Source organism: Prenolepis imparis, unplaced genomic scaffold (genome assembly GCF_030444845.1).
Source record: "Prenolepis imparis isolate NDT839.2.m4 unplaced genomic scaffold, iyPreImpa1.0 SCAF_10, whole genome shotgun sequence".
In the NCBI taxonomy this organism is placed as follows: domain Eukaryota; kingdom Metazoa; phylum Arthropoda; class Insecta; order Hymenoptera; family Formicidae; genus Prenolepis; species Prenolepis imparis.
In genome coordinates, this window is record NW_028141168.1 from 7,426,865 (window position 1) to 7,439,462 (window position 12,598).

A 12,598-nucleotide genomic window follows, 5' to 3' on the forward strand; every position below is an offset into this window, starting at 1 on the left:
ACATAATCAGAAATATTTTATCTATTGTACAAAAAATTTATTAACTATTATACGAGACGTGCTTTTTAAGTAAAGTCCGTTCGGAGACATTAAAAAATAAAACAAAATAAGAGAGAAAACTTTTATTACTGGCATAACACTTATATATACATATCTACTTTGTTTCTTTACGTAGTCACCATTTTTTTCTCAGTACTTTTGATACTGAGGAATAAACTTTTTTATGCGCTCTGCATAAATTCGCTTCCAGGAAGTTCAGCCAGTTTAGCACTGCCACTTTCAACTCTTTATTCTCATACAAAAAAAATGGTAATTATGTAAAAAAATTAAGTAAATATACAAGTACAAGTGTTGTAGTAACAGTTTTCTTTTTTACCTTTTTTTTTTATGCCCGATCGAATCTTATTTAAAAAACACATATTACGGATTAATTGGAATTTTGCAAATCTTGAATATATGCATATAAATTATATTTAATGTTAATGAACATCAGTTATTAACAAAGTTAACTATAAATTTATAATTAAACATATTTAAATTAAGATTTTATATACATGCGCATGTATAATACGTGCACACACATACATATAATATATGCATTTTTATATTAATTCTAGTTACTTAAAACATCGTATTCTACTTACAATTTACTTCAACAAATGCGGAAGTGACAGCGTAAAAGGCAGAGAAAATTATGTTGCATCCACATCACATAATCAAACCTAAAAAGATACGTAAAAAGAGGAAGTCATCAAGAAATATTTGATGCAGTTGATCGATAAATAATGTTTATATCTTACGTAGCCTTATTAGAAAACCAAAGAAAGATTATATAAAAACGATACATCAGCATTATTTATTTTACTATATATCTTTGACTAAAGCATTTTTTTTACATTTATTAACATTTATTTTATATTTAAAATTTTATTACGTTAAAACTTATGTATTATGTAAGTTTTGATACACTACTTTTTATGACACTTTGCACTTGTATTGTATTCAAAATATCTCTTGTGGGTCAGAAATCGCAATGTCTGAAATCGATATGGAGAAAAGAAGAATTGCAGCGACCATTCAATAACACACAAGGTAGCAACGATAAATGAAACATTTTCAAGAGAGTAATAATAGCGAGTTAGCTACTTTTTAATATTTTATGAAGATAAAGTAATCGATGATATTCAGCTTCGTTTAGTTTCGTATATCATATTCGTATCTAGAATCGGTATTATCACAGAAATAGAAGATATAGAATTCTCAAAGATTTACAATGAAAAACTTACAATGAAAGTATTTTGGGATTAAAAATGCAAGTCCGATATTATAATGATAACATAATAATATAGACGACGGAATACAAGAAGAGAATATTATAGAGGGAGAAGAATATTTGAAATATTCTACACGATTGTCAATCGTTTGTAAGTCATCTTATTGTCATTTCTGAATTTGTTTTAAAGATCATGATATATATCCTCTGGAAACATTGCAACAAATAAAGTTTTGTTAAAAGTTTTCTTCTGGCGATTTATAAATAGAGAAATTTAGGTAAAATTTTGTAGATATAAAAATTATAAATATAAAATTTGAAACTATAATAAGTGATACGGCATATATGTATATTGTACCTATATATAATGACAAAAAGAATTAAATTGATAATTTATTTTTAAATAATTTATTTTTGACAATATATCTCTCATGATCTTTAAGAAAATATCTGTAAAAATATTATTCTACCAAAAGTTAAATATATACATTAATTGTTTTTATATATAATATATATATAAAACTACATATATTAATTAATATTGCTTTTCTCTATACTTACATACTTACAGATTATTATAATAATATCTATATTTTAAAGAAATTTATTATTAATATTACATAATGGATGATACCGAGGAGAATAAATTCAAAATGAATATGATGGAATTTCCTTTTAAAGTACTAACAATATGCGGTTGTTGGCAGCCGGAATCTTGGACGTCGGTATATAAACATATAATGTATCGAATATATACAATTCTAATAATTTTGTCAGTGCACAGTTTCACATTGTCGCAATTCATGGATATAATTCTTATCGTGGATAATACAGATGATTTCTGCGACAACTTTTGCATATTACTTGCTATGATTATGACTTGCTTTAAAATGTTCAGTTTATTGGCAAATCGCAAAAACATTATTAAATTGACTGATATGCTGATGAAGGAACCGTGCAAACCATTAAAACCAAATGAAATAAAAATTCATTATAAATTTGATAAAGACATACAGTAAGTAACTAAAAATCAATAATTAAGATCACTTAAAAATTATAGTAAGTTTAAGAATACGTTAACGTACGCCTTAATTACATTTTTCGTAATCCCTTTGAATTTATTCAATGTCAATTTATTTTTACCTTTATATCTGTATTATTTTAATTAAAATTTCTATTAATCGGGTTTATTATCTTATGCAATATTTTTTGCAAATATATTATAAATATACGTTTATTTTTATATTCTATATAAGAAATAATGTGAAGAAAAGTAAATACGTCTATAGTTATTTTACAGGTTGAACACTTTTAATTATACAGCTATGAGCTTGATATCGTGCACTAGTTTTGCGTTTACATCTTTTTTTACCAATTTTGGCGAAAGAAAGTTAATGTTCAGAGCGTGGCTGCCGTTCGAATATTCATCTATGACCGTATTCTGTCTGGCATACGTTCATCAACTGATAGGTTCAGTCATGGGTACTCTAGTACATGTCGCTTGTGATAGTCTCATCTTTGGATTATTGGCAAACGTTTGTTGTCAATTTGAAATCTTGACATATCGTTTGAAGGGAATCATGCTTCATTCAGACGGTCTTCGTAATTGCGTGGAAACATTGTAAAATTTTTAAGTTGGTTCTTATAATTAATTATATATGATTCAACTGCATTTAAATATGTCGAGAAATATGTATAAAATATGTGAATATATTTAGAAAAATAATATATATTTATCTTTTTATTATTAATATTTTGATGTAATAAAACTTGTTTTACGTTTTTGTTTTAAAAAATTTTTATTGTTTATCTTATTAATAAAAAATATTTCTTTTTTTAAGAATATAATTTTTTTAGATATGTATAATAAAAATAAGATATATTTTTTAATTTTTATTTTGCAACTATAATATAGATATAGATATTGCTCATTATTAATTTTGTTTCAGATTGGCTCTTCTTGTTAATTCAAATTTTAGAACAGTTATTAGTGTTCAATTTCTAATGAGTATGTTTGTGGTTTGCTTCAATCTTTATGAAATAAGTCTACTTAAATTGGATGCAAGATGTATTCGATTAGCATTATTCATGGGTGCCATGTTAACACAAATTTTCGTTTATTGTTGGTATGGCAACCAAGTCAGATTTAAGGTGCAACTTAATTTTTATTATTAGCATAATAATTTTAATATTAATTTTTTTAATTTTTTCAACTTTTAGTTTTCTTACATTTTTATATTTATGATAATACATCTTATTAAATGTAAAAGATAAATTTTTACGTTTATAAAGTTTATAGAGTTAAAATAGAATAACGGTGAAAAATCGATTTTTAATTTAATATTTAATATATATATTAATTTTTCTTAGAATTGAATATTTTACTGTAAGGATTATTTTAATTTATTATATATATTAATATAAGTAGATAATTTAAATTTTAGAAATTTCTTTGTAAAAATATACATAAACAAAAACGTTTATAATAAGTAACTTTTATATTTCTTGCATGTTCGAATAGAGTCGTCAATTTATAGATAACATTTTCGAAATGGAATGGTTTACTTTGAACAATAATTTAAAAAAATCTTTACTAATAATGATGGAACGTACAGTAATGCCTATTGAAATCACCAGTGCTTATACTATCTCTGTAAATCTTGATTCTTTTATAGGTGTAAGTATAAAACATTGAATGTGCGGATGCACAGATTTTATCAACATAATTCTATAATTTATTTGCATAAGGTAAATTATATATTTAAATAAAAATGTGTTACATTAAAGGAAAAGACAGATGCAATATATTAATTATAATTAATATAATAATTATCAAATTTAATTAGATTTTTTAAATTTAAATATATTTCTACTGCGACAATAAAATTGAAACATTAAATTTTACATGTCTTTGCGTTATCATATAGACAATATATTAATATACATACGACTAGAATTAATTTTCTTCATTAATTATAGGTTCTTAAGACATCATATTCGGCTTATAACTTACTTCGTCAAATGAATGAGTGACGCAGAATAAATGCTGCGCGTTATGTAGAAATTAACAATAAGTATTATAGAAGTATAATTTGTCTATATTAATATTTCATAAAGATTATAGCTGATTATTCAATATTTGAATATTTTATAAAGTGATAAATAAGATTGTTTATGATTTAAATAAAAGTCTAATTTTTTAAATGTATCTTTTCGTCTTGTTTTCCTCATGTGAAAGAAAGATAAGCAAAAACATATTAAAAAATTATTAAAGATAATATATTAAATCATTAAAAAGTATAATATAAATAAAAAAAATTATATAAAATTTCAAGATTTTGTCATTTTTAAATTATTGAAAAATGATTATCATACTTATTAAGTTAGGAGATCTTATGTTGTGTATCTTATATTGTATCATGTGTAAGTTTTTATACATTTTATGTGCCTTTTATGATACACATTATAATATGCACTTTGCATGATACTCAAAATATCTCTTTGGTCAGAAATCGCAATATCTGAGATCGATACGCAGACTGTAGGACTATATAGCAACCACTCAATAATACGCAAGACAGCAACGATAAATGAAATGTGAAAGAGAAAAAAGGGGAGAATAATAATGAGTTAGTTGCTTACGATATAAAGATAAAATAACTAATGACATTTTCTTTTTCTTCTAGTTCTTTCGTATCTGTAAACGTATTATCATAAATATAAAACGTGAATTTTCTGAGACTTACAATGACATATAGTGAAAGTATTTGAAAGGGATTAATAATGCAAGCCTCCGATATTATGATAATGACGTAATAATATAGACTAAGAAATACAGAAACAATACTTGAGGCAGAAGAAGAATTTAAAACACTCTACATGATTATCAATCGTCTGTAAGTCATCCTATAGTCATTTCTCAGTTTATTTTAAAGATTGTGATATATGTCTAGAAATATTGCAGTAAATGAAATTTTGTAGAACATTTTCTTTTAGTGATTTATAAGTAGAGAAATTTAAAGGTAAAATTTTATGTATAAAAATCATGAATTTTTAAAATTGTAATTAGCGTTAAGGCATATATAATAACATAGAATTAAATTAATATAATAATCTACTTTAGGCACTATATCTCAGTATTTTTAATGGAATATTAAGTGTAAATGTATTATTCTATTAAAAGTAAAATAAGTACATTAATTGTTTACATACCTATATATGTTAATTTATTTCTCTATAATCACGCACACACACACATTTACAGATTATTGTAATAATATTTATATATTTCTTTTTTTCGCGTGTAATATATTAATATACATTTTTCGTATCTAATTGTATTTAGCATATTTAAAAGATGCGTGTTCTACAATTTACTTTTAAACTTATGACAATTGTTGGATGTTGGCGACCGAAGTCATGGACATCATTGTACATGCGCATTGTTTACGACGCGTACACAGTTTTTATGATTACATTATTGTACACATTTTTGGTATCGCAATTTTTGGATATAATTTGGAATGTCGAGAATGCCGAAGAATTCACTGACAATTTCTACGCTACATTGGCATCGGTCGTTTCGTGCTCCAAACTGCTTAGTCTGCTGGTAAATCGAAATAACATCAATACATTAACCAACATATTTGTCGAAAAACCATATAGACCTTTGGAGGTTGACGAAATGAAAATTCGATATAAATTTGACAGACTCATACAGTAAGTATTACTGCTTAAGAATATAAATTAATTTAAAATGATAATCTCTTTTACACATACGAAAAAATATATATTTCTATTTTTTTAATTTGAATATATATACATATATGTAAAATAATTTATGTAACAAAACAAAACTTCTTCGGCAAAATATATATAATTATAAGAGATTTTATTATTGTGAACAAACTCTTCTTCGATAAAATGTATCGTTAAATATGAAGAGCTCATTTATTCAAATGAGCGTTACACATCTTCACAGCATCATTTTACAGTATCAACACACTCTGCTATACGATTCTGGTAGAAACAACCTGTGCATGTATCAGCATGACATCTTTACTCACAGAATTCAGAAAAGGAAATTTGACATATAGAGCATGGCTGCCATACAAGTATGATTCCTCTACCATTGTGTTTTGCCTTACATTCGCTCATCAACTTATCAGCTTGACACTCGGATCGGTCATCAATGTGGCCTGCGATAGTCTCATTTGCGGATTGTTGATGCATATTTGCTGTCAAATCGAGATTTTAGAATGCCGACTCAGCAAATTATCCAATGAACATAATAATCTTCGCGACTGTGTACGTCACCACGACGGTATATTTAAGTTAGTTATTTTATTATCTGAAAATCATATCTTGCAATTCATTTAAAAAATTTATTCTTTCTTTATCTTTTATATATATTTGCATATTCTGTTCTGATTCGAAGGATCTTAATATATCATTTCGCTTTTATATATTTTTAAATGTGAATTTCTTTTTGTCAGAAAAAATAATTATTGATGAATAATGATTAATGATTAATGATTAATGATTAATGACAAATAATTAATTAGGATACCATTATAATCTAACGATTGTTTTATTATTTATTACAGATATGCATTCATATTGAACAGCAAGTTCAGAATGACTATCGCCATGCAATTCATCGTAAGTACGATGGTGGTATGCTCCAATTTGTATCAGATGACTAAATCATCAACTGTAAATGCGAGTTATCTTCCTTTACTGCTGTATATGTCTTGCATGTTGACACAAATTTTTATTTATTGTTGGTATGGAAACGAAGTAAAGTTAAAGGTGCGCGTAATCTGCATTATTTCATACGTTTGCTTCCAAATCGCAGATTTATGCAGATTAATATAATAAACGATGTTATAAAAAAATTGATTAAAAAAATTAAATGATTTTATAATAAAATTTTTTACCATTTTAAAAATAGAGCACTCAATTAATGGACAATATTTTTGGAATGAATTGGCTTACACTGAACAAAGATCTAAAAGAAAGTCTGTTAATAATTATGAATCGCGCAATAATACCAATAGAGTTTACCAGCGCTTATGTGCTTTCCATGAATATCGATTCTTTCGTCGGGGTTAGTAAAAAAAATTAATTTATAATTTATTTTTAATGTAGTTTTAAATATATTTTTATTTTTTGGGGGATAAAATATATATTTTATTTAATATTGAGAAATAAGAAACTGGACAAAATTTTTAGGATTATGAGATAAAATATAACATACGCATATATTTTTGTTACAGTTACTTAAAACATCATACTCGGTTTATAATTTATTAAAACAAGTGTAGAAATTGCAAGTAAAATAAAATAGAGAATTAATACAATATTTTTCAATGTGTATTTTTTTTTTTGCTAACAACTAGATTTACTGATAAAATAATTATTAATATTTGTGAAAGTGTACATATCATACGCATTTGTGGACAAAACAGCAATTTCATCCTTTTGCAATTGTGCAATTACATATTAAATTGTTAAAGGAATTAATCACGGTTAATATTAGACATGAAAAAAAATTTACTATAGATAAAAAATTCAATGAAATTAATTTAATTAAAACTTTGTTCTGTGTGAGACATTTTTAAATTATTTAAATTATTACAATTTTTAAATTATTTTCAAATAACATCATGTCAATTATAAAAAATATCTCTGCTTCAACTTTTAATTTTCTGATTTATATTATTGTGATATATACTATATCACAATATATTATTGTGATATGTCTAAAATAAAATTAGATATTAAATGAATTCTTACCTTCTTACATTTTCTGAAAAATGTAAAGCTCTGAAAACATATATTCCAATGATATGCAAAATACAATGCATCAATATCGGATATGGAATTAACTAGAATATAAAGACGAACGACAAAGCTTATAGCTAGATAAAAATTAGTGCTATGCTAAATATTTATTAGTAAATTGATAGATTATTTGCATTTCCATTTTATAGAAATAAAACGTAACTTGTGATCGTTCCACGACTTTAGTTTTCTACATTTTTCCCGTTATATTTGACTGTATCATAATATTACATTGTTGTCGCATAAAATTTGCATTTGAAGACAGTCTCGTACGCTGTAGCATGAAAGAGTGGGGAAATAACGTTGAGAGTTCGATAATAATTATATAGCTGCCGAACGCAAAGGGGAAGCTAGACGAACAACATTGTGTTCATTGTCATCAATGTGTTAGATAGTCGTGACATGTGGCTATAGACATTCTGAGGTTGGTTGGACTTTCGTGAAATCGATTTACGGTGCTATTGATAGGAGAGCAACAGGGGACAGTGTCTCATATATTTCACATATAATAAAATACGAAGTTTTTAAATTCTGGTACTCATAACATAATTGTGACTCAATATTGCTTATAACACATAAAATCTCTTATTTATCTATTCTATTTTATACATATGTTAGATAATTTTTATAATTTATATAATATATTTTGTGTACATTTATCTGTGCATTGAAAATCGTATTTGATTTGAAATTAATTAAACATATGATTAAATTAATTATAAAGCAATTAATATTTTGCAATGATAACTTAACTTACTAACTCTTGCTAGTCCTTTTTCATAATATTATTGATTAAGAAAAAAAGAAAAAATATTTAAATTAATATTTGTGATATTAAATATATTATTTAAATTATAATAAATAAAACGGTTCAATATATTATCAGCGTTTTATTTGAACAAGGATGTAATTAAGAATTCAGAAGATGCAGGTTCTTGAATTCACGCTAAAAATTCTTATGGTTGTCGGATGCTGGCCGCCAAATTCTTGGACATCATCATTGTGCAAACGCACTATGTATAACTCATATACACTTTTAATATTATTGATATTATTCACCTTTGTGTTGTCTCAACTTATGGATATTATCCTGAACGTCGATAATACCGACGATTTTGCGGATACTTTCTACGTCATGCTTGCCCTAGTCATTTCATGTTGTAAATTGATCGGTCTCTTGATAAATCGCAAGAATATTGGGATGTTAACCAATATCCTTATTCAGAAACCGTTTATCCCGCTGGAAGCAGACGAAATAGAAATTCGACACAGATTTGACAAGACGATACAGTAAGTATATATAACAAATTATTTTTTGCAAATTATTTGAAAGAAATTCTCTCTGAGAATAAGATTAAATTACGAATCAGAGAACACGATAGCGTCGAGAAAAATGTTCATAACAAAACGATCATTTTATATAGAATCAACAGTTTATGCTACACGATCCTGATCGAGACGACGTATTTCTGCATCACGCTGACGTCAGTATTCACGAATTTTCGAAAGGGTATTCTAACGTATAGAGAGTGGATTCCCTACAACTCGTCCGTGATATTCCGCATAATATACACTCGTCAGTTAATAAGTACGCTATTTGGTTCTATGGTGAACGTAGCCTGCGACACTTTGATCTGCGGTCTGCTGTTGCACGTGTGTTGTCAGATCGAGATACTCGAGTGTCGGCTGAGAAAGTTCACCCTTGGCCGAAACAATTTACGTGAATGTCTACGTCAGCACGACGGTATATTTAAGTTAGTTTTCTTAATCACAATCTCGCAAATTAATAAATGAAAGATATATTATACGAAGAATAAGACTTATGTGATTGTTCGTTTCAATAATAATATTGTGTCGCGAACGTGTTACATTAATTATATTTTCATAATAAAAATTTACCCAAATTTCGTTAGATAAACATGTTTTCCTTCGAGATTTTTTTCTTCTGCAGATTCGCGTTTATGGTAAATGAAAACTTCAAAATAATTATTGGCATTCAGTTTATAGTGAGCACGCTAGTGGTTTGTTCCAATTTATATCAATTGGCGAAAATGACGATGACGAGTGTGCAAGCTTTTCCATTGATATTGTACACATGCTCCATGTTGGCGCAGATTCTTATTTATTGTTGGTATGGAAACGAAGTTAAATTAAAGGTATGACTTATGCGCATATTTCTGAAAGTTTAAATGTGACGTATAACATAAGATATGTACAAAAATATTGAATAAAACTTTTAATATATACTCAACAAATTCGAATGTAATTGAAATAAGAAGAGAGATCTGCTATAATTTTTTTTCTACAGAAAATTGTATGTAATATTTTAATTTATGCACGTGTCATTTTTTTATAGAGCGTTGAACTAGCCGCTAATGTTTTTAAAACGGAATGGCTGGCACTGGATCAAAGTGGAAAAAAGAGTTTATTAATTATTATGAATCGCTCGCTGGTACCCATTGAATTTTCTAGTGCATATATCCTCACGTTGAATCTCGACTCTTTCGTAAATGTTAGTATCTCAAATTATTGTAACAACCATAATAGTTTTTAGAAAAATTTTACATAGAACAATTAATGTTTAACATATAAAATCGTTTTTTTTAAGTATATTTTTTTAAAAATATATTATATACATTAAACTATTATTTTATATACAGGGTGTTACAAAAGCATCGGATTTGCTTAGCACCATGCGATAGAGAATGAAAATCTAAGAAGATTTTTCCTTAATGAAAATGTCGAAGCATCAATAATTTTCGAGTTATAAGTGATTGAAAATGAAGGGCTTTTCGCAAAATAAACTTTATGGAATGAAAATATTAACAAAACTGCATTCTTGAGTTAATTTCAGGTCGAGTTTAATTTAATAGAATTTTAATTTAAGGCTTAGTTACTAAGATATATGATGGCAAAAATTGGGAACTTGCAAAAAATGATGACCTCCCTCGACATTTTCGTTGAGGAAAAATCTTCTTAGATTTTCATTCTCTATCGCATGGTGCTAAGCAAATCCGATGCTTTTGTAACACCCTGTATAATTAATTTATATATATTTTAAAAATCAATTTTTAAAATATTTTATTTTTTTGTTATGCCAATAATAGCTATAATATCAATCAGTAGTTTATAAAAGAGAAAGAGGGAGAGAAAAAGAGAAAAAGAGTACTCTGAAAATAAGATATTTGTAAAAATGTTTGCATTTTTGTATTGTAGTTACTTAAGACATCATATTCAGCCTATAACATACTACAACAAATGCGAACAACATAATAATTTAAGCGGAGAATAGTGGTAAGATCAGTCACGTTTTCCAATTAAATTGCGTATCGTTAATTAATATTAATTACTTAAATTTTATCTTATCACATAACATTTTATTTTATCACAAAACGTTAGCATATCAATAAATAATAATAATAATTAATTAATTAAAACATTTTCTTTTTTCTATTAGGTATAGTTCGCGATCTATAATTAGGACCTTCCGTGAATACTTTGATTGTGATAATGAATTAAGGAAGTCTTACCTAAATAGCCATGCGAGAGAAGTCAATATATTCACAATATTTGTTTTTGAAATAATTACCACAATATAGTTTATATAATGTAATTGTCTGTATAAAAATATAATTATATAATAGTGAGTTTTATTTCAAACGAGTATTTTATGCAAATCAAAGAACGGATAAGATTATTTAAAACATAATTACATATATAGGAATTATAAATAATAATTAAATAGATAATCTAAAGTTTTTAATTTATTTTAATGGCATTAATAGAAATCATTATATAAAATTTTGAATGCGATTTTCTAAAGATAATAAAAATACATTATTTTTAAATACATGTACGATATACTTTGCTAACACAATCTAGTACTTTGCTATTTGGAATAGCGACTGAACATGTATCACAGGAAATATATTCTTAATGTACTATGCATTTGTTCTCTATCTATATATGTATATTTAATGAATTCTTGAAATTACTAGTAATCTATTGGAATTGCGATATAAGAGACCTAATTGACAATGATAGTCGAACATGAGCTAGCGACAATAACAAATTCCGTATTTCCTAAGTAAATATACATCATTTGTATCAATATTATATGGCGGGTGTAATGCATAGTCTATCAAAACTTTGATTATCTATAGACGTTCTTTATTTCTTTCTGCATTATTTTTTTTTATTTCGTTTCAATATAACGTTGCATTCATATCGTTGTGTGCCAAATAAAGTCCACAAAAAAAAAAAAGAAAACACGTAGCATATTATTGTATACAAGTATTATATTATTAATCGCAATATTTTGCAAGAGAGTTCGGTATTATTATAACTATACATCTATCAAATACGAAGAAATAGTGAAGTTAAACGGACAATTGAGTAAAGAAAGTCACATTATATGCCTATAGACATTGTCAGATTCTTCGGAATTTCGTAAAATTGTATTAAAAAGTATAGGTATGT

At 26.2% G+C, this 12,598-nt stretch overlaps 2 protein-coding genes across 2 annotated transcripts in view; both read left to right on the forward strand.

Annotated features, from left to right (window-relative positions):
* LOC145941480 (uncharacterized) overlaps positions 1-12,598 on the forward strand; it is a 30,088-nt gene that overhangs the window by 10,037 nt on the left and 7,453 nt on the right. Inside the window, 14 exon segments of the mRNA XM_083047591.1 lie at positions 618-667; positions 1,224-1,293; positions 1,915-2,288; positions 2,574-2,885; positions 2,887-2,907; positions 3,223-3,424; positions 3,795-3,950; positions 4,253-4,302; positions 4,960-4,972; positions 5,631-5,992; positions 6,268-6,606; positions 6,880-7,084; positions 7,227-7,382; positions 7,552-7,593. Coding sequence (XP_082903717.1) covers positions 618-667; positions 1,224-1,293; positions 1,915-2,288; positions 2,574-2,885; positions 2,887-2,907; positions 3,223-3,424; positions 3,795-3,950; positions 4,253-4,302; positions 4,960-4,972; positions 5,631-5,992; positions 6,268-6,606; positions 6,880-7,084; positions 7,227-7,382; positions 7,552-7,593 — 2,352 coding nt within the window.
* Positions 9,045-11,601, forward strand: LOC145941922 (odorant receptor 46a-like). The gene is made up of 6 exons (XM_083048351.1): positions 9,045-9,409; positions 9,544-9,873; positions 10,071-10,275; positions 10,476-10,631; positions 11,336-11,413; positions 11,577-11,601. The coding sequence occupies exons 1-5, from the start codon at positions 9,045-9,047 to the stop codon at positions 11,390-11,392; spliced, it is 1,113 nt and encodes a 370-aa protein (XP_082904477.1). The 3' UTR covers positions 11,393-11,413; positions 11,577-11,601.

Bases quoted from the DNA above. Each gene is read 5' to 3' on its own strand.
- LOC145941922 (XM_083048351.1), top strand. From the start codon at position 9,045: ATGCAGGTTCTTGAATTCACGCTAAAAATTCTTATGGTTGTCGGATGC. The intron at 9,874-10,070 runs GTTAGTTTTCTT...TTTCTTCTGCAG, and splicing joins CAGCACGACGGTATATTTAA to ATTCGCGTTTATGGTAAATG. The intron at 10,276-10,475 runs GTATGACTTATG...ATTTTTTTATAG, and splicing joins GAAACGAAGTTAAATTAAAG to AGCGTTGAACTAGCCGCTAA.